Here is a 27,126-nt window from a genome sequence, read left to right as displayed (position 1 = left end):
AGATTGTTTGAGAAACGCGATTGTTTACAGAGGGCTCGTTGGTTATTGGCTAGTGGGTGCATACCGCAACCCTAGTCAACCTCAGTTTGTTGCAGTAAAGCTTCTATTTTATGCGCCTTATAGGCCGGTGCGCCTTATATATGGACAAAGTTTTAAAATGGGCCGTTCATTGAAGGTGCGCCTTATACCCCGGTGCGCCTTATAGGGCGGAAAATACGGTATATCTCTCAGCTGGCCTGGGAACGCCTTGGGATCCCCCGGGATGAGCTGTATGAAGTGGCTGGGGAGAGGGAAGTCTGGGAGTCCTAAAGTTGCTGACCCCGCGACCCGACCCCAGATAAGCGGAAGATGGATGTATGGATGGATGTATGTATGTATGTATGTATGGATGTATGGATGGATGGATGGATGGATGGATGGATGGTAACAGAACAAAAAGGGGGATGGCTCTTGCTTGTGCCAGGCTACTTGAAAAAGCATATGCAAAACATGCTCGCTCCAACCAATAGTTGGGTTGAATCTGATTCTTCAACTCTCATTAGCAGCATGGATCATCATTCATGAGCCTTACCTAACCTTAACTTGCTAAACCTTAAGTGGTGTTCTGATCAATGTGTCAAATACAGTATTAAGATGGATTTGAACAATGTTGATTATAAAAATTACAGTGAGTGTTATTATACCTTCAGCGTAGGTGAGGAACCAACATGTGCAGGGGGAGGATTGCCTTGCCAACCTTTAAGTCTGTATATATGCCCAACACGAGAGCACGGGACAAAGAGCAGTTTGCCACCACACTGCCATATCTAGAATGACAGTAAAATTTTAGTAGAAATGTGCACCGATTTTGCATATTCAGCTCTCATCAACCAGTGACGCCATCATACCTTGTATGATATTTCAAAATTTTCTCCTCCCCATATCTGCAATCCAGGATCATATAGGCCCAGTTCAAAGAAGTAGTCACGCTCTATAGCAAATAGACCCCCTGCCATGGCTGGAGACCTATGGATTGACACCCACAGAGAAAAACAAATGAATATATGAATAACTTTGTAACAGTCCTCATGCTAAACTTTTATTTCATGGTATTTACATCTGGATGACCTAACTTTTGTCAAACGTGCACTTTCCACTAAAGTGCCTCCGGCTCCCCAGTAACGGGTTCAATAAGCCGGGGCGAAGCGACTCGTCCGCAGCTGACCACCCGAGTTAAATTAATTCTCTTGGAATCAACCCAACTTCTATACGACGTCAATCCCTCTTAAGTCATCCGACGCGCAAGCCGAGTAACTCAATTCGAGGCAAGTCGCCGGTATGACCGCGCCGTATTGATGGCTCCCTTCAATTGTTTGATGCTGGTATTTCGTTACGGATGCTTTTAGATGCCTTTGTTAAGGCCTCAGGAATTCGTTAGTCTATAGCGCCCCGTAGCGCTGCTCTCGCCGAAGTAACTTTTAATACGGCCCCGCTCTTGCTGGTTTAGGGAAGTAAAGAGATTACTTCCCTTTTTTCGGAAGAAAGTCAAATTGACTAAAGTATGACAATGATAGCGTTTTAAGAAAGAACTTTAATGCATTAATCACTAAATCCAACGTCATATATATATATAAACACTTAACCGTAAAGGCGCTTCCTCGCATTCGATTGTTTCCAACAAATTAATATTTTACTTAATACGGGTTCAAATGATTTAATCGAATTATTATTATCCTGTAATTAATTCTGAAGGCAAATTAATCCTTTCAAAGTGGCTTTTGACTACTACTTTTTTTCGGAAGTTAATCAAATTAGCAGGAGTATGGCAAAGACAGAGTTTGGAAATAAATCTAATGCTTAATCTCTAATTCTTAAAATCTTCCGTTAATAAATCGTCTTAACCCATCCACAAACAATCGACTGCTTATATTATACAAATTAGCGCACAACGAATTAAATGAGTATATACAACTCTTTGATTGAAGAAGCATGAAATAAAATCACAAATCACAATCCTCCAAAAACTGAACAATTCCACTCACTGATGCCCTTGCAAATACAATCATTCAATCCTGGAGTAGTTTTGATTGCAACAATTAAATCAGAAAAGAGGAAAAGGAGGGTACCGATTGGGGGTTATTTTTTGGTGGAAATAAAGTCGAGTGATCAAGTCGATTTTATCTCTAAAAATCCAATTTAGAAACTAGTTTTGGCCACGGGAGGACAAACTATCGTTTTTCTCCGTGTATAATGCGCCCCCTTGTATAATATGCACCCTAAAAATGGCATGTTGATGCTGGAAAAAAGCCTGTACCCATGTATAATACGCACCCAATTTATTTTTTATTTTTTTATTTGTATTTTTTAAAATTATTATTATTATTTTTTTTTAAGTCCCAATGATCGTCACACACACAGGGAGGCAATGGGTCCAATTTTTATAGTCTTTGGTATGGTCTTAACTAGGCTGGATGTATTTTTCTTTGTTGGCGTTGTGCGGACATGTGAAAAAGGCGTGCGGACACGTGAAAAAGGCGGCTCTGTATGGGAGAGACGTTGAAGAGGAATAAAAACACCCTTGGAAACCAAAACTTGCCCCTCGTCGTGACTCGGAGCCGCAACGAATGTTTCGGATTTGTGTCTGGTACATTGTGACAGCAAACGAGCAGGTGATCGAGCAAGCGTCTGATACGAGAGCATTGCGTTCATATGGAGCGTGTTTGAAGTGAACAGCAGAGACGAAAAGAAGGAGGCAAAGTGTTGTGAAATAAAACATTACCTGTAATACGCATTTTGTTATTTGTTGATTGAAACTGCTAATTAAACTGTGAATTGAAACCAATAGGAAGAAAACTGAACTCTCGCTCTTTATATAGCTGACGTGTCTTGCGCATCCGTTCTGCGCATCGGATCCATAGTGCGCATGTGCAGTGATACTGCCTCCGTATGACGTCCGGTCCGCGATGGAGATTAAAAAACAAACAATAATTGACAATAACACACCATCAAGGATTGCACCATCGCATCAAACGATGTGTCGTCAATTATGAATTTTACTGACTAAGTGTGTTGGGCAGGATGGCTGAATGCGATGCGCGATTGACAACAAACAAGAAGAAAGGTGATTTCAAGTTTTATTTCGAGGGAGATTTGTCATGTCTTGTCCCCAGTTTTGCTATGTGTCTAGTAGAGATGCACCGATCCGATATCTGGATCGGATATCGGCCCCGATATCAACAAAATAGATGGATCGGGTAACGGAAAATGCAGCCGATCTGTGAGCCGATACTTTCCTTAATCTATTAGGATGCGGGCTACGTCATACGTCAGCAGCACGTGTGCCGCATGCCACGAGAGTTTTCTAAACAAACGCAAACATGGAGCGAACGTTCGCTTCTCTTCCCCAGGTTGCTAAGCGGACGTCAAACCCTGCGCGTTCGCTTCTCTTCTGGTTGCTAATGGGACGTCAAACCCTGCGCGTTCGCTTCTCTTCGGGTTGCTAATGGGACGTCAAAGGCTGCGCGTTCGCTTCTCTCCCGAATGGGGGGGGGGAGGCTAATCGGATGTCAAACGCTGCGTGTTCGCTTCTCTCCCGAATGGGGGGGGGGGGGGAGGGAGGCTAATCGGATGTCAAACGCTGCGTGTTCGCTTCTCTTCCAAGGGGGTGTTAATGGGACGTTAAACGCTTTGTGTGGCGGGCTCCATCTAGTGTGGAAACTGAGAAGCTGAGCTCAAGCTTCTTGTGCGGGCCATATTCAATTATGTTTTCAGAATTTGCTGCGGGCCAATAAAAACTGGACCGTTAGTTTGGACACCCCTAATTTAGAGCAAAGAACTGTGTAGTCTGCCTGATGCCATTGCCTTTGGTCTTTTCTGTTCCACATGTAGAGTTATGTAGCTTGTTAAGTCAACCATAATATCGGATCGGTATCGGGTATCGACCGATACGCGAAGTCACTGCATCGGTATCGTATCGAAACTGAAAAAGTCGGATCGGTGCATCTCTAGTGTCTAGGTTGCCATAGTTTCTGTTCGCGTCGCCCCTCCCTCTTGTGTCACCTCAATCAATGTAACGTGTTTTGTATTTAAGTCCTGTCTGCCCCTCGCTCACCGTCGGATCATTGCATGTGTTACTGTCGTGATGTCTGTTTGGTTTCTGTTCCTGTCTTTGGTAATGTCACCCTGTCTTTTTGTTCCACGACGTTGTCGGTCAGTCCTGTTGTTGGTTTTGTTGTACCATGATTTTCTTAAAAAAAAAAAAAAAAAAAAAATTAAAAAAGAACATTTGTACCCATGTATAATGCGCACCCCAGATTTTAGGACAATAAATTAGTTAAATTTTGCGCATTATACACGGAAAAAAACGGTAACTGCCCGGTAACGGTCTCCCTCCCCGCACGGAAATACAGAAAGAGTCGGTTTCATAGTGCCGTCTTAGATTAAAATCTTTCAATACAGCCACATCAGCGCCACAAATGAGACAAACGGGCTTACCGGCAATGTCAGTAAACATATACTCAATCTCCCATCGGTTTTTAAAGGCTCTGTTTTCAGAATCAACTTTTCTCTTCGGCATCATGAGGGGCTAGCTTCGCAATAACTCTCAGCAACAAGCACTTGTCCTGATTGCCGCGGAAAAACGCTCGGCAAGGCAGCGAAAGCAATGCATTATGGGATCTGTAGTTTATTGTGTTATCATCGCTTCATATCGTCGGGCCATTAGTAACAATAATATAAAATGATCTCGCGGGCCGGATATAATTGCATGCTGGGCCGGATGTGGCCCGCGAGCCGTGAGTTTGACACATATGATTTAGCGGCTCGGTGGCGCACTGGTTAGCACGTCCACTTCACAGTTAGGAGGGTGCCAGTTCGATTCCACCTCCGAACCTCCGTGTAGAGTTTGCATGTTCCCCCCGAGCCCCCGTGGGTTTCCTCCCACATCCCAAAAACATGCTTGATAGGCCGACTGACCACTCTACATTGCCCCTAGGTATGAGTGCGAGTGCGGATGGTTGTTTGTCTCTGTGTGCCCTGCGATTGGCTGGCAACCGGTTCACGGTGTCCCCCGCCTACTGCCTGATGACCGCTGGGATAGGCTCCAGCACGCCCGCGACCCTCGTGGGGACAAAGCGGTACCGAAAATGGATTTATGGATGGATGTTTCGTTTAAACCCACTTACTTAAGCAAAATTGTGGAATGGACATTAAAAAACTTAGCAAATAACATTTAATTTTTGCGGCATAAATTTCACTTACGCCTCACTCACACTGGGCACGGCGCCACACTGCTCAAGGAATAGAAAGCATTGGACTCGACAGGTCAACTCACACTTGCTGCAGCGCGCTACAGGAACGTCGCCGCCGTGCGCTCGCCGACCACAAGCCTTCTATTTTTCAGGATGTCGCAAGCGTAGAAATTATACGGCTCAGACAGGAAATTGGGGGTCGGCGTACGAGGTGGATCCAGTACATTTCAAAATAAAACTGTTTTGCGAACTCTGTTTTTTTTTAAATTCATATAATCATCATCATATTCAACATGAGCCTGAGGCTGGACAGGGTGGCTTCCACAGCTGTGAAAGACGTCCTGCGTGGTACCGGTGCCCAAGTCATCTCGCCCCAGCGACTTCAACCACTACCGGCCGGTGGCCCTGACATCCCAACTGGCTAAGACCCTGGAGAGGCTGGTCCTCCACCACCTGCGCCCCCTGGTGAGCTCCTCCGCCGACCCGCTGCAGTTCGCCTACCGGCCGAGCATCGGGGTTGAGGACGCCGTCATCTTCCTCATGCAGAGGTCCCTGGCCCAACTGGAGCGGGCTGGAAGCACTGTTAGGATCATGTTTTTTGATTTCTCCAGTGCCTTCAACACCATCCAGCCAGAACTGCTGGGGAACAAACTGCACCATGCTGGAGCCTGCCAGCAGCTGACATCATGGGTCCTGGACTTCCTCACAAATAGACCGCAGTTTGTGAGGACAGGAGGCTGTGTGTCTGACACGGTGGTCTGCAGCACAGGAGCTCCACAGGGGACCGTCCTGGTCCCCTCCTCTTCACCATCTACACAGCTGACTTCACCCACCACACATCAACCTGCCACCTCCAGAAGTTCTCGGACGACTCCGCCATCGTCGGTCTCATTAACAACGAAGACGAGACGGAGTACCGAGAACTGAATCACAGATTTGTGGACTGGTGCCGGCAGAACCGCCTCCAGATTAACTCTGGAAAAGCAAAGGAGCTGGTGGCGGCCTTCCGCCGGCGCAAAGTCCCCCCCTCGCCGGTGAACATCCAAGGAACGGACATAGAGATTGTGGACTCTTACAAGTACCTGGGTGTTCACCTGAACAATAAACTGGACTGGACTGTTAACCGTCAGGCCCTATACAAGAAGGGCCAAAGCAGACTCCACCTGCTGCGCAGACTGAGGTCCTTCGGAGTGAGGGACGGCCTCCTGAGGAACTTCTACGACTCTGTGGTGGCGTCCGCCATTTTTTATGGGGTGGTCTGCTGGAGCAGCGGCATCACTGCAGCGGAGAGGAAGAGGCTGGACAAGGTGGTGAAGAAAGCCGTCTCTGTCCTGGGCTATGGTCTGGACCAGGTGGTGGGGGAGAGGAGGATGGTGGCTAAGCTGTCCTCCATCATGGACAATGTCTCCCACCCCCTTCATGAGACTGTCAGAGCCCTGGAGAGCTCCATCAATGACCGGCTTCGTCACCCACGATGCACCACCGAGAGGCATCGCAGATCCTTCCCCCCTGCTGCCATCAGACTGTATAACCAGGCCGATCACTGTAGCTAACGGACAAAATAACATGTAATGATAACGTGCAATAACCATATGTGCAATCATATGTCTACCTCACACTCTTTTGACCTGCTTTTTTTGCACTGTTTTTCTTCCTTTGCATAATTTTTTTTATCTAATATTTTTTTATCTCCACCATATATTGTGTATTTTGTATATATACTGTCCATATTGTTTTTAATTACAGTATATATATCTTTTACTTTTTTAAATATTTTACCACCTTCCCCGCATGCGTGTGTGTGTGTGTCTATGTTAAGTGTACTGCTGCTAACACAGGAGTTTCCCCATTGAGGGAATAATAAAGGATTATCTTATTTTATCTTATATCTCAGCACTTCAACCTACAGGCCTTACATTTCAGCTAACAACCGTATTGGCACAAATATAAGAGTGTTTTTTGCATTGAAATAAGACTGAAAGGGTGGGGGTTGTCTTACATTCGGGGTCTAGACATTATACCCATTCACAATGCTAGATGGCGCCATATATCTTTAAAGCGAATGCTGAACTTGACTCCCGTGGCCAAAGCGAACCCCTGTCGCAAAGAAGAAGAAAAAAATAGCGGTAGCACGGAGAAGAAAAATCAAAAATAGCGGTAAGAAAGAAAAGAGAAGAAAATAAGAGAAGAGATAACAGAAAATGGAGAAACGTAGCGACAATCTGGAGTAAAGTGGGTTGAAGCTGACCGGCAGCTGAGGTGAAGTTATGATGCAAACTTCAAGATAATGGTGATCAACAATTGCAAAGCGGCTGTGAAATATGATGCCACAGAGTGAGTTTCGAGTGAGTGAGGATGGAGATGGAGAGCTCAAAAAGACCGCCTAAAAAATGCTCACAATCAGAGAAAAGCTTTCCGTGGACCTCAGAGCGACCGCTTTCAAGAGTTCAACAGGAGGGTGTGCGTGTACGTGGACAGTGACACTGAGCACAGCCAGGCAGAGGATGTTTTCAGCCCGCCCCCCTTTTCTTGTCTTCCGGGTTAGAGCAACGCTGGCGTCTGGACTGTTGACTGCCGCTTCTACTCCGTACCGTGTCCGCTACTTGTTTGTCCCCCGTCTGTTTTGTGTTTCCCGTTTTAAGTGTGCCCGTTTTTTTTTTGTTTTTTTTCTCGCCTTTTCTCCTGCCCACCGCGTATCTCTGGAGCTCTGCTCGCACCTCTCCGATCCCGCTCCCTCTGACTACGAGCTACGCTAGCCAGCTAGCCAACCCACCACCGGACCCTCCTACCTCCCGGCTCTGAGCCTGTAGCTGCTTGCTCTTGGCTCGGCAAACGGCTCCAACCCAACTTGCTGGCCACTTGGCCGGCGTCCTCGGGGGGGAGCACCCGCTCGCTGCGAGCTCGCCGGTCGTTGCTCGGCTGTGTGCCGCCATGACACACTGGGGCGTGCCGTTTGCACGGGTACAGTCGGGATTGACCAACACCACCACCCACTCCATCAAAATCACGACTCGGTCCACTGCTGCTTCCATGCATTTCACTGCCTACCAACTTCTAGTTAACCAGCTACTAGCCATTTCTACCATTTTATCTGGATTATTCCCTGCTGCTGTCACGTCTCATCTCCTGCATGAACTATCACTTCTGCTACTCCAGGCTTCCATTCCACTAACTTCTCGTCCATTTGTCTACACTGCTGCTGATCTTCATCATTTCAACAATAATCACCGTCTCCCTGCTGCTGCTGCCTCACCTGCCAGCAAGGCTGGGATCCTCCGCCGTCGCCGCTACATCCACCGTAGCTCCGGACTATCTTTTAAACGACATTTCCCTGATGGCTCACCCATCCCCTCTTTCTGGACTAACTCTCGCCCCCCCCGTCACCCCCACCTTCCGTACGGTGAACTTCAACAATCTCCGTTCCCCCACCCCCGCTCCTTCATCCATCACCCTTGCACTGCTGAACTGTCGCTCCCTCTCCAACAAATCACTAGTTATTTTCGAACTAATATTGGACAATGAGTTCCGGTTATGGCGGCCATGTGAGAAGACGTGTTTTTTCGCCGCTCCGCTATTTGCGCTAATTTCTGATACAAAAAGTTTTCCTTAGCTGCAAAGTGTGATTCATTACCACTCCTAACTCTTTAGGATGCCTCCAAAAGCAATAAAAACTCCGCAGGATGCCAACGAAAAGACAAAACAATCCAAGCTAATGGACTACACTCTCCGTGACCAGGTAAAAGCTAAGGCTGGCGACAGCAGCAACACTGCGCAGCTAGCTGGGGCTACAGGCGCGGAGGGAAAAACTCAGGACAATAAGGTGGATAAAATCCTTGATATCATCACTACTATCAAAACAGACTTGGACAATATACGTGAGGAGATAAAGGATTGTGTCAAAAGAGTCAACGAAGCCGAAACCCGCATTTCTAATGCGGAGGACGAAGTGGAGATCCTGCGGGATAAAACGTGTACTATGGAAGAGAAACAGAAAGTGCTCGAAGAAAAAATGCTGGACTTGGAATCGCGATCCAGGCGCAACAACTTAAGACTCGCGTTTCTGCCAGAAGGATCTGAAGGGCGAGACCCCTGTAAGTTTTTGGAAAAATGGCTGCCGGAGACATTTGGTCGTGGAATTTATGCTACTCCCTTTATCATCGAGAGAGCCCACAGGATTGGCCCGAGACGAGATAACAACGAAATGCCCCGTGTTCTGATCATGAAATTCCTTAACTGTCGGGATAAGATGGCTACAGTCACTGCGGCGAGAGCAAGAGGGAACATTCACTACGAGGGGCAACAAATACGGTTCTACCCTGATCTTGTCGCGGAGGTACACCAGCAACGCAAACTGTTTGATCCTGTCCGAGAAGAGTTGCGCAAATTGGGACTAAGGCATGGAATAGTACACCCGGCAAAGCTACTGGTGACCCAAGATGGAAAGACTTTTGCTTTCAAGACGCCAGCGGAGGCTTGGAAATTCATACGTAAGACCCAGAATGGTGAAGACTGCTCTGTCCACACCTCTATCATCGTTGTCACCCACTCACTCTCTTGCAGAGGCCGCACCCGCACTCCAGGTCCGCGAGGAGGAAGTGCGCCAGATGTTCCGGAGACAAAAGACCAGGAAGGCACCGGGCCCAGACGGCGTGTCACCTTCCTGCTTGAAAGTCTGCGCTGAGCAGCTGGCGCCCACCTTTGCACGGATCTTCAACCGTTCTCTGGAGCTGCGTGAGGTGCCCTCGTGCTTCAAGAGCTCCACCATCGTTCCAGTAGCCAAGAAGCCCGCCATCACAGGTTTGAATGACTATAGACCCGTCGCACTGACATCTGTGGTCATGAAATCGTTCGAGAGGTTAGTGCTGAACCACCTGAAGGAGGTCACGGGCCCCCTGCTTGACCCCCTCCAGTTTGCCTACCGGGCAAACAGGTCAGTGGATGATGCGGTCAACATGGGACTGCACTACATCCTGCACCACCTGGACACCCCAGGAACGTACGCCAGGATCCTGTTCGTGGACTTCAGCTCGGCGTTCAACACTATCGCCCCTGACATCCTCCAACAGAAGCTCACCCAGCTTGCGGTGCCTGCCTCCACCTGTCAGTGGATCACCAGCTTCCTGACCAACAGGAGACAGCGTGTGAGGCTGGGGGGCATCACATCTGACACCCGGACCACCAACACTGGAGCCCCTCAGGCGTGCGTCCTCTCCCCACTGCTCTTCTCCCTCTACACCAATGATTTCTCCTCAGGTGACTCTCCTGTGAAGCTCCTGAAGTATGCAGACGACACCACTCTCATCGGACTGATCCAGGACGGTGATGAGACTGCGTACAGACAGGAGGTGGAGCGGCTGGTCCACTGGTGCAGTCAAAACCATCTGGAGCTGAACCCGCTCAAGACCGTGGAGATGACAGTGGATTTCAGGCGTGACCCTTCACCACTTTTACCCCTCACTATCCGCAGTCATACTATTCTTTCCACAGACACCTACAAGTTCCTGGGAACCACAATCTCTCGGGACCTGAAATGGACCGGCCACATAGACTCTGTCCGGAAGAAGGCCCAGCAGAGGCTGTACTTCTTGAGACAGCTCAAGAAGTTCAACCTGCCGCAAGAGCTTCTGAAGACCTTCTACACTGCCATCATCCAGTCTGTCCTCTGCACCTCCATCACTGTCTGGTTTGGATCGGCCTCCAAACAAGACAAGCACAGACTACAACGGACAATCAGAACTGCAGAAAAGATCATTGGAATCAACCTCCCATCTATCCAAGACTTGTACCTGTCCAGGACCAAGAATCGGGCAAGGAACATCTCTACAGACCCTTCTCACCCAGGTTGCAGTCTGTTTGAACTACTCCCCTCCGGACGGCGTTATAGAGCTCGGTACGCCAAAACCAGCAGACACAGAGACAGCTTCTTCCCCCAGGCTGTTGCTCTGATGAACTCACACCACTCATAGAGTCTCAGAGACATTACTGTGCAATAACATCCTGCTCTTCACACCTTTTTGAATTTGTCTACACTGTCTTTGCCATTATTCACATGTCCTGAATGTTGTTAGTCACCTAAATGTTGAACAGAGGGTGTGTTTCTACCGAAGTCAAATTCCTTGTTTGGCAAGCTCAAACATGGCGAATAAAAAACTCTTGAATCTTGAATCTTGAAGAAGCGTAGGGTTGTAATTTATATCAGTATTTGTTATGTTTATGAGTAGTGTGTCATGGTTGGTTACTTATTTTATGTTAAATGACTACTTTATCACTACTCTACATTTAATACAACCAAAGGACAGCAGCTAGGATATACTAATACGAACAGAAGCGCATATAGCAGCGGTTTGCATATGTTTTTGAGACAAGGTTAGGCTGCTCCTCACGCAGTGTGGATCAATCGCAGGCGATGACGGAGGCAGCATCAAGGGGGGAGGGGAGCCCACGGGCGGGGGGGGGGGGGGGGGGTTGGGGTGTAATTTTGTTTTGGGGTGTTATACACGGGTTTGTTGTGTTCAATGTTATGCTTCTCTCAAAATCTTATTTATGTCTACTGGTAATTTGGCGACAACTGTTCACAAGAAGGTTGCGCTGATACTTTTGTTTTATGACTAACTTTAAAGTGTTAATATGGCGCAAGGTGTAAATCTTAATTTTGTAACTTGGAACTGCAGGGGGCTCCAACGTTATAAAAAGGTTAAGCAGGTCATGAGCAAACTAAAAAATATGGATGCTAAAGTGGTGTTTTTACAAGAAACTCATCTGATGGAGGGCGATGAAAAAAGGATCAGGAGAAGGTGGCGGGGTAATATATATACATCTGCATTTACCTCTCGCGCAAGAGGAGTAATGATACTCATTCATGAAACTGTTCCATTTCAGGTAAACAATGTTATTAAAGATAAGAGGGGCTGATACTTGATAATTCAAGGTTCGCTATTAACAGAAAGCATACATTTAGTAAATGTGTATGGTCCTAATAATGATGACTCTTCTTTCTATGAAGACTTGTTTCTTATGCTTCCATCTCTGTCGGGACATCATATAATAGCAGGGGACTACAATTGTACGTTAGAACCAGGGTGGGACCGCTCAACGGGAGTAGACCAGTCTCATAATAACTGTAGATCAACTATAAAGCAATTCATGAAGGACCTGAAATTAACAGATATTTGGAGAACACAGAATCCACAAAGTAAATGATATTCATGTTATTCTGCAACATCCCAAACATATTCACGTATAGATTATTATTTAATTTCAGCAGATTTGATATCAAAAATTGAAAGTTGTGCATATGATAATATTGCTATATCAGATCATGCACCTTGTAAGCTAGTTTATCAAGATGATGATATCACCTGTGATCCACCGAGATGGAGGTTTCAGCACAAGTGGTTACAAGATGAAGAATTCATACAATTTATAGGAAATCAAATTGATGAGTATTTTCTATTTAATAGGAATCAAACATCTGCAGGAGTCAGATGGGACGCTTTTAAAGCGTTCCTCAGAGGACATATAATTAGTTATACTGGCCGAAAAGCTAAAAAAGCTAAACAAGAACTAAAACTCCTGGAAAATAATATCAACAAAGCCCAGGAGAGAGTATTTCAGAACAACGATCCTGTGGCGGCAAAAGAACTTCTACTCCTGAGAGCAGAATATGAAAAACAATCCAGCCTTAAAGCTGCATCCAGTCTCTTACGGCTAAAGCAGTCATTCTACGAACAAGGGGACAGGGCTGGGAGGCTATTAGCGTGGCAAATAAAGCAACTTGAATCGAAAACAACAATTACTACTTTAGAAAATAGAGGTCGAACAATAGTTAACCCAAAAGAGATTAATGATGCGTTTAAAGAATACTATCAAAATTTGTACAACACAGAAACAAACTGTAATATTCAGACCATGGATGAAGTCTTGGATAGATTAAATGTTCCGACTATCTCAGATGAACAAAAAAAGAACTGGAATTAGAAATAACAAAAGTAGATATTGCAAGTGCCATTGACGCAATGAAGTTGGGTAAACGGGTGGGCCCTGATGGCATTCCTATTAATATCTACAGGAAATTTAAAGATAAACTGCTGGGGCCTTTGTTAGATATGATAGCAGAAGCATTTGAAATAAATTGCCTCCCGCTGTCCTTGAATGAAGCGTCAATAGTTCTACTGCCAAAACCCGGTAAACCTCCGACGAAATGTGAAAACCTGAGACCTATCAGTCTTTTAAACTATGACCTCAAGATAATTTGTAAAATATTGGCAAGGCGGCTTCAGACTATCCTCCCTAAAGTAATAAGTAACGATCAAAATGGGTTCATAAGTGGAAGACAAGCCTTTCACAATGTGAGGAGGGTTATAAATGTTCTGCATTACAAAAAAGAGGAAAAAGACTGTGCACTCCTTTCTCTTGACGCAGAAAAGGCCTTCGATAGGGTAGAATGGCCCTATCTTTTTAATATTTTAGATAGATTTGGCCTTGGAAGTAATTTTACAAAGTGGATAAAAATACTTTACAGAAATCCAACAGCAGAAATTTTAACTAACAGACATTTTTCAAAACCAATTCAAATAAAAAGAGGCTGTCGTCATGGCTGCCCTCTGTCTCCCCTGCTTTTCTCCTTAGCGATAGAGCCTTTTGCGACAGCAATACGCTCTCAGCCGCAAATATCAGGAATGAAAATAGGTCAGCATGAGCATAAGATCACACTGTTTGCCGATGACGTCATACTATTTCTATCAAAACTTACATCCTCGAAACGTCCAGTTTTGGAAGTAATAAAATTATTTGGGAATATCTCGGGATATAAAGTAAATGAAACAAAGTCTTCAATGTTATTGTTAAAGACAATAGAAAGAAAGCATCCCAATGCCCAAATTACAGTTTACAGATTCAAAATGATAGACCAATTCGAATATCTGGGAATTCTAATATTACCGAACACAGAAAAAATAAATGGTTAAGGCTAATTATGACAGGCTTAAAGAAGAAATCAAAACATCTGTGGACCGATGGAAGTCATTGCCTCTATCTATTATGGGCAGAATAAGTACTTTAAAAATGATTGTATTGCCAAAATTGTTATACTTATTTCAAAATATTGCTTTACCCCCTCCCACTGACTTGTTTACCTGGATGAGAAAAAATATTTTAAATTTGATATGGAACAATCGAAGATCAAGGATTCGTCTCTCTCTTTTATACATGCCATTCGATGGGGAAGGGTTAAGATGTCCCAATTTCTTGTGGTACTACTGGGCTGCACAACTGCGCTCCATGACTTTCTATTTCAATAACGATAACAATAACCCACATTGGGTAGAAATGGAAGGTCAAAATTTAAAATTACCCCTGCACACATTTTTTTATTCTGACACAAAAAAACAATTATTAAAACAAATAACAAATCCTCTTTTGAAACAAATGGTGCAAGTATGGTATGATGTCAGAAAGTATCTCAGAGATACACAAACATCGCGACTAAGTCCGATATGGGGTAACCAGTTGTTTACTCCTGGAAGAGCAGATGCCACTTTCAAAATATGGGTGACTAAGGGGCTGGGGACAGTTGGGAATCTCTACCCTCCACAGTCTGATGACTTTATGACCTTTGGAGAACTCGAGGTTGAGTTCAATCTTGACAAAAAACACTACTTTAAATACCTGCAACTGAGAAGTTGTGTAAAAGGGTATCAAAGTGACCTACGAAGGATCCCATTAACACGGCTAGAAAACTTGCTGTTAAAGAATAAATTAAGAAAAGGCATAATCTCAGAATTTTACATCCTACTACAGACAAATTCAAATGAAAATTCAAGAAGTAAATTATTATCCTGGAACAATGATCTAAATACTAAAATCAGTGCGCAAGAATGGGGAAAAGTTTGCAAAAAATCACAGGAAATATCTATTAATAGCCGTCTAAGAGTAATACAATTTAAATGGTTACAGCGAGTGTACACGACACCTGTTAAATTGAATAAATACAATAAGAATATTCCAGATATCTGTGTAAAGTGTGGCTTAAAAGGAACGTTAATACATTGTATGTGGGAATGCAGTCGGATAAAACATTTTTGGTTAGAAGTGAAGGATCAAATAGAGAAAATAATATCAAAAGAGCTTACTTTGGAGCCCTCGTTGTTTATACTGGCTCTATATCCAGAGAAACACAACTTCAGTAAAACAGACTCAATTTTTATTGATATAAGCTCGTTAATGGCCAAAAGATGTATTGCTCTGACCTGGAAAAATGTTGCGGGACCGAACACCTCCCAGTGGCTAAAACAAATGCTCTCTTGTCTTCCATTGGAAAGAATAACATATATACGTAAAGCCAAACAACATTTGTTTGGAGAGATTTGGAGGCCTTTTATTGATTTCGTAAAAGACTTGGACTTTTCTGATAACCTTGTTGACTTTTGAGCCCCTGCAGGAAACACTCATTTTGCCAGTTGCAATATTACAAATAAAGAGAAGCTGTTTTGTTTTGTTCTTTTAAGTTAATTTAAAGATATAATAGACAAAATGTTTGGGATACATGCTTTACTCATTCTAGATTTTGCTACTTCATAATTTCATTATTTGTATTTTTTGTAAAGAAATACCATGTAAGACGTATTTTGTGAAATTGTTTATGAATGTTGTACATGAAAAAATGTGAATAAAAAGTGTATTGGGGAAAAAAAAAAATCTAACAACTGGAAAAAAATATTGGACAATAATTTGGATCTGCTCCTTCTCTGTGAAACATGGCAACAGCCCCTGGACTATTTTTCTCTCAACCAAGCCACTCCGTCTAACTACAGCTACATCGCCAAACCCCGCCTCTCTGGGCGAGGAGGTGGTATTGCTGTCATCCATAAGCGGTCCCTATCAATCACTGAATTGGACCTCAACCTCCCATCTATTTCATCCTTTGAATATCTCACTTTTTCCCTCCCCAACTCTACTACTGCTGTTCTTATCTGAACCCCCCAAGTCACATCCGTCTTTTCTCTCTGAACTCTCTGAACTTCTCACCATCGTATCCTCAGTCTCCTATTGCCTCCTACTAATCGGTGACTTCAATATCCACATCGACCAGCCAACTGCTCCACTGACGTCTGACTTCATCTCCGTTCTGGACTGCTTTCATCTCACCCAGCACATCAACTTCCCCACCCACACCAAAGGCCACACTCTGGATATAGCATGCTCCTCCTTTCCACTCACATCCAACCCCCGTCCTCTCACCTTTCCACTGTCAGATCATCTCTGCATCCTCTTCTCCGCCCCTCTACCCTCGCCTCATAAATCCACAAAGCGCACCATCTCCTACCGCAACATCAAAACTGTAAACCCAATCACGCTTTGCCAGCTCTTATCCTCTGCTCTTCCCTCCGACCCCACTTCTTCCTCCCCTGATGACCTTGCCACCACGCTCAACAACATCCTTTCTGACTCCCTTGATTCCCTAACCCCCTGGAAAACCTCCTCTGTTACATTCACTAACTCTGCCCCTTGGTACACACCGGAACTCCACACCATGAAACAAACTGGCCGTCAACTCGAACGCCTCTACAAAAGAACCCGCCTCACCGTCCATGCCGAAACCTTTAAACAACACATCTCCTCCTATCGTGATGCTCTTCTTGCTGCCAAATCTGCTTACTTCTCATCTCTCATTAATAACACCAACCGAAACCCCCGCATACTGTTCTCCACCATCAACAAATTGCTCCAGCCACCGGTCACTAAGCCACCCTCCTCACCCACCCTCTGTAACTCCTTCCTTGTCCATTTTAACAACAAAATCGCCCAAATCAACAGTTCTCTGACCGACACCATCAATAACTCCTCCTCCCCTCCTGCCCCCCCTTCCTGACCGCCCGCCCTTTCCCTCTCTCACTGCCTTCTCCCTTGTTGACTCCTCCACTATCCTAGACATCATTACCTCATCCAAGACAACCACCTGCTCTCTTGACCCTCTTCCAACGACCTTAACTAAGGCCTGCCTCCCTGTCCTCCTCCCCTACCTCACCACTCTTTTTAATCAGTCTTTATCCCTAGGCCACTTTCCCACTGTCTATAAACTTGCAGCCATCCCCCCCATCCTCAAAAAGCCCACCTTGGACCCACTCAACCTCTCCAACTACCGTCCCATCTCCAACCTTTCATTCCTTTCCAAAACCCTTGAACGCATTGTCTCCGCCCAACTCCACACCCATTTCCAGTCCAACAACCTCTATGAACCCTTCCAGTCCGGATTCCGCCCACTTCACAGCACTGAAACAGCTCTAGTTAAAGTCACCAATGATCTCCTCATTTCTGCAGACTCTGGTGCCCTCAACATCCTACTACTACTTGACCTTAGCGCAGCCTTTGACACTGTGAACCATTCCATCCTCCTCCAAAGGTTGCGCCAACTAGGTGTTGAGGGCACTGCACTCGACTGGCTCACCTCCTACCTCGCCAACAGAAACCAGTTCATCTCTCTCTCCGGTCACACATCCATCCTCTACCCAGTTACACAAGGGGTCCCCCAAGGCTCAGTTCTTGGCCCCCTCCTATTCATCTGTTACCTCTTTCGCCTTGGTACTGTCATCTGCAAACTCAATCTGGACTTCCACTCCTACGCTGATGACACCCAGATCTATATACGTACGACACCAACCAGTAACCCTTCCCTCACCCATCTTGAAACCTGCATCTCTACAATAAAAGCATGGCTGACCCACAACTTTCTCAAACTCAACAGTGACAAAACAGAGCTCCTCCTCATAGGCACTAAATCCTCCCTTAATAAAACTGGATCCATCACACTCACCATTGACTCCTCAAACATCACTCCTTCCCCTCTGGCTTGCAATCTTGGCGTTATTTTCGACCCCACACTGTCCTTTCAACCTCATGTTAGCTCAGTTGTCAAGACCTCCTACTTCCACCTCCGACGCATCGCTAAAATCCGGGACTGCCTTTTTCTCCCTGCCGCTGAATCTCTCATCCACGCCTTCATCTCATCCCGGCTTGACTACTTCAACTCCCTTCTCACTGGAATCACTGCTCACTCACTCCATAGACTTCAACTAGTCCAAAACTCTGCTGCCCGCCTCCTTACCCACACCCGGTCCCGTGAACACATCACTCCTGTTCTCCACTCTCTTCACTGGCTCCCCATGAAGGAGCGTATCATCTTCAAGATACTCCTCCTCACCTTCAAAGCCCTTCACCACCTGGCTCCCACTTACCTATCCGACCTGCTTGTCCCCTACTGCCCCAACCGTCCCCTCCGATCCTCCAATACTTCACGTCTGACAGTCCCAAAATCCAAACTCAAATATTTCTGTGACAGAGCCTTCTCCTGCACATCACCCCGACTCTGGAACTCTCTCCCCCAGTCTCTGTGACTCACCCACACTCCCCATATTTAAGTCCCGTCTAAAAACTTACCTCTTCTCCCAAGCTTATGACCTCCCCTATCCATAACTGGTTTCCTCTTCTTAAGTTTATCCGATTGTTTCCTCCCCGATCATGTATGTCCTTGCCTTGTTCCCTGTAAGCGTCTTTGGGTTCTTGAAAAGCGCTATACAAATTTAATGAATTATTATTATTATTATTATGTTTGTAATGTTCTGACATGGCAGATCTTAGCTACTCTCAAGTTTAAACCAGTTTGCATTATTTGATTGCAATGTTTTTCCTCGAGTGAGGGGAGGATGGAGCACGAGATCGACAGGCGGATCGGTGCAGCGTCGGCAGTAATGCGGACTCTGTACCGGTCCGTCGTGGTAAAGAGAGAGCTGAGCCAAAAGGCAAAGCTCTCAATTTACCGGTCGATTTACGCTCCTACCCTCACCTATGGTCACGAGCTATGGGTCATGATCGAAAGAACGAGATCCCGGATACAGGCGGCCGAAATGAGTTTTCTCCGCAGGATGTCCGGGCTCTCCCTTAGAGATAGGGTGAGAAGTTCGGTCATCCGGGAGAGACTCGGAGTAGAGTCGCTACTCCTCCACGTTGAGAGGAGCCAGATGAGGTGGCTCGGGCATCTCATCAGGATGCCTCCTGGACGCCTCCCTGGGGAGGTGTTCCGGGCATGTCCCACCGGTAGGAGACCCCGGGGACGACCCAGGACGCGCTGGAGAGACTATGTCTCAGCTGACCTGGGAACGCCTTGGGATCCCCCGAGATGAGCTAGATGAAGTGGCTGGGGAGAGGGAAGTCTGGGAGTCCCTCCTGAAGCTGCTGCCCCCGCGACCTGACCCCGGATAAGCGGAAGAAGATGGATGGATGTTTTTCCTTATTCAGATTTGTTTCAAGACTACAATTAGAGTTAGACTTTACTTTGATGCAGTTATTGTAATTTTGTTGTTTTATCACAGTAGATAGGTTTATTTACAGTTCAAAAATGTGATTGCACTTTAGTTTACATATTTAAATGTTCAATATTAAGTTTTTGCATGATTTGACATTCATAACATGCTTTTTCTCTCGAATATGATGCTATTTTCTGTATAAAAATTAAAATTGTTATTCAAAAAGTATTTTTTCAAACTTGAGTCTTGAAAAAGAGAGGGTCGTCTTATAATCAGGGTCGTCTTATATTTGGGCCAATACGATACATAGCTTGGAAATTTGAAATGAAAAAAAAAAAGAGTTTGAAATAAATTAAACATAACAAAAATAACACTATTTAAACACAAAACGTACTTAACTATAGTAGAAGAGCCGAAAAATCGGAAGATTGTCCAAACAAGGCACAACACAAAAATGGGAAATAATGTACCAAAAGCGTGTCAATGTGAACGAAAGGATGGCGATTGTTTATAAATACAGTCAAACCTCGGTTTTCGAACGTTCCGGTTCTCGAACAAATCGGAATTCGAACGGAAAATTTGAGATTGTTTTGCTTCGGTTATCTAACAAAATTCGGAGGTCGAACCTCCAGGCCGACTGTGTGGCCCGGATGCCAACTGACTCCGTTCGTTATTGCATTTTCGTTACTTTGAGGATTGTATTAACCCCTAATCATGCCTCCAAAGAAAGCAAGTGGGAGCAGTAAAGCCATCCGAAAACACAAAGACACTCTTAAAGCAATGTGACAGTGAGCGCTGCAGTTTCGCGATCCTGCTGAACGTCGACAAGACCAAGGAGATTGTTGTGGACTTCCGGAAGGGTCACACCCAACACCTGCCGCTGACCATCGACGGTGCTGTGGTGGAGAGAGTGAGCAGCGCCAAGTTCCTGGGGGTGCACATCAGTGAGGATCTCTCCTGGTCCACCAACACCGCATCACTGGCAAAGAAAGCCCAGCGCCGCCTGTACTTCCTGCGGAAACTCAGGCGAGCGAGCGCTCCTCCGGCCGTCATGACTGCATTTTACCGCGGCACCATTGAGAGCGTCCTCTCCAGCTGTATTGCTGTTTGGGGTGGCGGCTGCACTGACTACAACTTGAAGGCCCTGCAGCGCATAGTGAACACGGCTGGTAAGATTGCTGGTGCTTCGCTCCCCTCCTTGAAGGACATTTACACCTCCCATCTCACCCGCAAGGCGACCACGATTGTGAGTGATGTGAGTCACCCCGCTCACTCTTTGTTCTAGCTTCTGCCCTCTGGGAAGAGGTACAGAAGCCTGCGCTCCCGCACCACCAGACTCTCAAACAGCTTCATACTCCAGGCTGTTAGGATCCTGAACTCGCTCCCCCGTTCTGCGTAGCGTCCTGTACTTTTACTGTCTGTATGCACACTGGCTCTTATTTGTTGTATTATCTGTTTTATTATTTATTATCACTCTTATTATTTATTGTTTGTGCCTTTTTGTTTATGATGTTTTTTACTTGTGCGCTATGCTTGCTGGCTCCGTTTTGCTCCTCTTATTTATTGTGTTATCTGTTTATTTATTATTTATTCATCACTCTTACTATTGATTGTTTCAATTTTTGCCTTCTTGTTTTCATATTGTGTCGCGTACTTGTATGTCTATCGTGTTATGTCGTCACCGTGGGATAGAGAAAAACGTAATTTCGGTCTCTTTGTCTGTTGTGACATGTGGAGAGATTGACAATAAAGCTGACTTTGACTTTGACTTTGATCAGACCAAATTAAGCTCCCTGCGCACTGAGGTCCATTTAAATTTTGGAAAGTACATCAGGACTTTAAAATTATTTTCTAAATTTCAGCGACGGCTCTGTCACAATAATGCGACCAGCGCGGTGCAGTTGCACGGTCGGCAGCGCGGTACGGTTGCGCGTTCGGCGGTGCGCTGCAGTTGCGCGATCAGACAAAAATGCGCAATTGAAAAAATTATTAAAAAACTTGTTTTTTTTAGTCTTGGAACGGATTAAATTATTTTCCATTATTTGTAATGGGAAAAATAGATTCGGAAATCGATCGATTCATTCTCGAACCGCCTTCTGGAACGGATTGTGGTCAAAAACCAAGGTTTCACACATGCTGAATGGCGTCTAAATAGTGCAGAATAGGTTCCTTACATTGTTTTTGTCAGTGTGTGTGCTGTGTGCGCTAGAAAAGGTCTCTATAACGTGACGTCACTGGCGAGGTGAGAAAAGGCTCCCAGGTCATGGATGTGGCTGTGGAGATGCAGCGTTTTTGTAGAGCAGAGTAGACTGGAGCAGGGTAGACACTAGGGGTGTAACGATACAATGATACACATCGATTAATCGATATAATGCTCTACGATTGATTGGCATCGATGCTAAACGTAAACATTGATTTATATCGCCGTGTTTGACCTCGGACATTAGACGCGACTTTATTTTGAAATCCAGTTCATTGTTGCTTGCTTCCTCTTTCCGGGAGCAGTGGGCCCGGCGTTGTTGTGTTGTGAGCAGAGCAGACACGTGAAAGGGGAGTCGACAACTAGTACGCTGCTCCTGGGCTGGTGCTATGGCTAGTGTCCAAAAAGACGAGGACATTTTCTCCCCTTTAGGCTTCAAGTCATTCGTTTGGAAGCACTTTGGATTCCAAAGAAAAGATGGCTCAACCGACAAGACACATGCAGTTTGTAAATCCTGCCACGCGGTGATAAAATATTCAGGGAGCACAAATCTCGCCGCACATTTAAAGAAAAAACACATCTAAGTTCTAAGTATATACTCTTGTAATTTCCTAAATAAAGTTGAGCCATCTTTTCTTTGGAATCCAAAGTGCTTCCAAACGAATGACTTGAAGCCTAAAGGGGAGCAAATTTCCTCGGCTTTTTGGGCACTAGCCATAGCACCAGCCCGCGTACTAGTTGTCGACTCCCCTTTCACGTGGCTGCTCTGCTCACAACACAACACGTCGCGCACTGCTCCCGGAGAGAGGAAGCAAGCAACAATGAACTGGATTTCAAAATAAAGTCGCGTCTAATGTCCGAGGTCAAACACGGCAATATAAATCGATGTTTACGTTTAGCATCGATGCCAATAAATCGTAGAGCATTATATCGATTAATCGATGTGTATCGATGAGTCGTTACACCCCTAATATATATATATATATATATATATATATATATATATATATATATATATATATATATATATATATATATATATATATATATATATATATATATATATATATATATATATAAAAAATAAAAATTCCCCTCTCACCCTCCGCGGGTGGTCTCCCACTCCAAGCTCGGGTCCTCTACCAGAGGCCTGGGAGCTTGAGGGTTCTGCACAGTATTTTGGCTGTTCCTAGCACTGCACTCTTCTGGACTGAGATGTCTGATGTTCCTGGAATCTGCTGTAGCCACAGTTTGGGGGTCACTGCCCCAAGTGCCCCAATGACCACGGGCACCACCGAGGACTTCACTTTCCAGGCCTTCTCAAGCTCTTCTTTGAGGCCCTGGTATTTCTCTAGCTTCTCAAGTTCTTTTTTCCTGATGTTGCCATCGCTTGGTATTGCTATATCCACTACAATGGCCTTCTTCTGCTGTTTGTCCACCACCACAATGTCCGGTTGGTTCGCCATCACCATCTTGTCAGTCTGGATCTGGAAGTCCCACAGGATCTTGCCTCGCCCGTTCTCTGCCACCTTAGGGGGTGCTTCCCACTTTGAACTTGGGGCTTCCAGTCCATACTCTGCACAGATGTTCCTGTACACTATGCCAGCCACTTGGTTATGACGTTCCATGTATGCTTTCCCTGCTAGCATCTTACACCCTGCTGTTATGTGCTGGACTGTCTCAGGGGCCTCTTTGCACAGCCTACACCTTGGGTCTTGTCTGGTGTGGTAGATCTTGGCCTCTATTGCTCTGGTGTTCAGAGCCTGTTCCTGTGCAGCCATGATGAGTGCCTCTGTGCTGTCCTTCAGTCCAGCTTTTTCCAGCCATTGGTAGGATTTCTTGATGTCAGCCACTTCACTTATCTGCCGATGGTACATCCCATGTAGGGGTTTGTCCTCCCATGATGGTGTCTCTAGCCACTCTTCCTCTGTTTGCCATTGTCAGAGACATTCACTGAGCACGTCATCCGTTCGGGCCTTTTCCTTGATGTACTCATGGATCTTGGCTGTTTCATCCCGAACAGTGGCTCTCACACTCAGTAGTCCTCGGCCTCCTTCTTTACGGCTAGTGTACAGTCTCAGGGTGCTGGACTTAAGGTGGAACCCTCCGTGCATAGTTAGGAGCTTCCGTGTCTTGACATCTGTGGTCTGCGTCTCTTCCTTCGGCCAGCTTATTATTCCTGCAGGGTATCTGATGACTGGCAGGGCGTAGCTGTTTATTGCCCGGATCTTGTTCTTGCCATTTAGCTGACTTCTGAGGACTTGCCTTACTCGTTGTAGGTATTTGGCTGTGGCTCCTCTCCTTGTGGCTTCATCGAGGTTGCCATTTGCTTGTGGGATACCAAGGTACTTGTAGCTGTCCTCAATGTCTGTTATTGTTCCTTCTGGGAGTGAGACCCCTTCTGTATGGACTACCTTCCCTCTCTTTGTCACCATGCGACCGCACTTCTCTAGTCCGAATGACATTCCAATGTCTGTGCTGTAGATCCTGGTTGTGTGGATCAGTGAATCGATGTCTCGCTCGCTCTTGGCATACAACTTTATGTCATCCATGTATAGGAGGTGACTGATGGTGGCCCCATTTTTGAGTCGGTATCCGTAGCCAGTCTTGTTGATTATTTGGCTGAAGGGGTTCAGACCTATGCAGAACAGCAGTGGGGATATATATATATATATATATATATTATTATTATTATACATACTGTAATTTTCGGACTATAAGTCGCGGGTCTTTTCATAGTTTGGGTGGGGGGGGCGACTTATAATAGGGAGCGACTTATATGTGTTTTTTTCTCAAATATTTTCAAAGAAAAAAGTGAAACCGCGATAAACGAACCGCGATAAACGAACCGCGATGTAGCAAGTGATTACTGTAATTTGAATTTCAAGTGACGTCAGCAGCGCGACGCAGCGCGACCCAGCGTGGCGCGGCAGTTGTTTACAAAAAGGACAAAGAATGATCACGGGATGACAAAGATGACGAAGGGCCCCACGTACTACCGGCATCATTAGCGGCTTTGTTTCTAAGTGACACGGAGGATGAAGAGTTTGAAGGATTTAAGGATTTGGAGTGACATAGAGGGTTTGAAAAACTATTATAGCTTTTACGCACGCCCGGTCCTACTCTACGGAGCTCTCTTTCACCTCCGTGGATAGAAGTTGGGGGCCGTCGCTCGGCCGGGTGACTGTCCGGGGACGGTGGATGGGGCTCGGTCATAGCTTTTACGCACACCCGGTCCTATTCTATGGATCTCTCTTCCACCTCCGTGGCTGGAAGTCCACGCCGCCACCGCTTGGAAGTTTGTTTTGTTAAATAAAGAGCCATGTACCAAACTTAACTTGTTTGTACTTACTGTACTTTGTTAACGCTACAATATAGTTAGTATATATACTAGATCTGTGGAATAACGACGAGGCTGATGTCAGGGCTCACGCGCGGCGTTCTTGACAAAGGACGAGGAATTTGATCGATGGATTTAATGATTTAGAGTGCACAGATGGTTTGATAATATTATTGCGGATATAATAGTTATTTCATATCTAATCTATATATCGTTATATGGGCCTTTGGAATATTTTGAAGTGCAAGCGCCGTCACAGGGCTCGAAACTAACGATTGCCCGATTGCCCGGGGCAAGTAGCGATGGCAGACGGGCAAGTAGAATTTTTCCTCACTTGCCCGAACTTGCCCTGCCATAATACCATGTTTTCAAGCTGTAAAAAGTCAAAGTCAAAGTCAAAGTCAGCTTTATTGTCAATCTCTCCACATGTCACAACACACAAAGAGACCGAAATTACGTTTTTCTCTATCCCACGATTTTGTGCATAATTTCTCGCAACTTCTGCCGCTTCTGGTCCGACATTTTGTTTTCTAGGGAGCGGTTAGTTTCTCGTGTAAGTCTGCAATACATTGATAACGGCAAAGCGCTTCGTAATTAAATGCATGCTCCGTCACCCGTCCCTGGCTCTTCTGCGCCTGCGCACCAGCAGAGCTTGTTTCCGGTTGGCGGATACGAAGGCATATGAAGGCAAAACTTATAGTGTTGTCTTTTTTATTGCAAAAATGTGTCAGGCAAGTAAAAATCCACTCCAAAAAAATTCGGGCAAGTAAAATTTTGTTTCGGGCAAGTAAAATTTTCTCCAACTTGCCCGAGGGCAACTTGGGCAAAAAATAAGCTTCGAGCCCTGCGTCAGCGCCGCGCACCCATTGTTGACAAAGGACGATTGATGGATTTAATGAATTGGAGTGACACAGATGGTTTTATAACCTTGTTGTCTTGTTAGGGTCATTACTGCACGTTTTGAGTTTTACCATGCATAAAGTACTTCATACATTTGGTTTTTGCGTTGAAACTTTTTGACTTTGTCAGGGACTTCCATTTAAACAAAATATATATATATTTTTACTAAATTATAAAGTGCTCTGGTGAAAAAAGTTACTTTTGTGGTATTCGGGTCGTTTTTGACCGGTTAAAATTTTCGATTATAATACAATAAAAAATGGCAAAAATGAAATCATAAGCACACAATAGACCAACAGTCTCTTCCTCCAACCACTTGAGCTTCATTTAGGGGCTTTTTGCGAGAGCAAACAAAGGGAGACATGTCCAGGCATGTCAAGCCATTTGAGTGGGGGGGCGGTACATTTGAGTGTGGCGGTGGTGACTTGCAGAGTACACATCTCCAATTCACAGGATGCAACAATGAGGACTGTAAATGAAGCTTTAGATCACACCTTTGCTGCAAATTCATAGGATGCAACAATGAGGAGAAGATTGACTGTAAATGAAGCTTTGGATCACATCTTTGCTGCAAGTGAGGAAGAGGACACACAGGATCTTAGCGATGGAGATGAGCAGGCCTCCGAGGACGAAGATGATGTGGAATACCAATTGGAAGAAACAGACACAACTGATCAGTCTGAAGAGGAGGTCACTGGTGCTGAAGCTGCTCCTGCTAAATCATTCCAATCCAAACGTGGCAACATACGTTTGAGCACAGTTCCTCCTGATGTGCATGGAAGGACAGCTGCTGCAAACATCATCAAAATGACCCCAGGGGTCACGAGGTTTGCTGTGACAAGCGTAAGTGACATCAAGACGTGCTTTGATCTTTTTTTGCCATTGTCACTAAAAAAAAGTCATAATTGCTATGACAAACCTTGAGGGGAAAAAAGTCTATGGCAACACGTGGAAAGACATTGATGAGACGTTCCTGGATGCCTACATTGGTGTTCTACTCCTTGCTGGAGTTTACAGATCCAGCAATGAGGCAACTGAGAGTCTTTGGGATAAATCAACGGGCAGAAATATTTTCCGGCCAACAATGTCTCTTCAGACCTTTCACATGATCTCAAGAGTCCTCAGATTTGTCAATCGAGAAACCAGAGCAAAATCTGA

At 45.3% G+C, this 27,126-nt stretch overlaps 1 protein-coding gene across 6 annotated transcripts in view; it reads right to left on the bottom strand.

The window, feature by feature from the left end:
- LOC133151703 (N-acetylgalactosaminyltransferase 7-like) overlaps positions 1–27,126 on the bottom strand; it is a 256,760-nt gene that overhangs the window by 151,720 nt on the left and 77,914 nt on the right. For 5 of the 6 annotated variants that reach the window (XM_061274943.1, XM_061274945.1, XM_061274946.1 and 2 more), the window contains 2 exons: positions 888–1,005; positions 684–806 (listed from right to left, as the gene is read on the bottom strand). The exons of the other annotated variant lie outside the window; for it this stretch is intronic. In XM_061274943.1, coding sequence (XP_061130927.1) covers positions 684–806; positions 888–1,005 — 241 coding nt within the window. The remainder of the gene's footprint in view (positions 1–683; positions 807–887; positions 1,006–27,126) is intronic. 6 annotated transcript variants of the gene reach the window in all.

This window comes from Syngnathus typhle, linkage group LG3, assembly GCF_033458585.1.
Source record: "Syngnathus typhle isolate RoL2023-S1 ecotype Sweden linkage group LG3, RoL_Styp_1.0, whole genome shotgun sequence".
Taxonomy (NCBI): Eukaryota; Metazoa; Chordata; class Actinopteri; order Syngnathiformes; family Syngnathidae; genus Syngnathus; species Syngnathus typhle.
The sequence above is the reverse complement of the archived record's forward strand: the minus strand, read 5'-3'. Positions and strand labels throughout refer to the sequence as shown.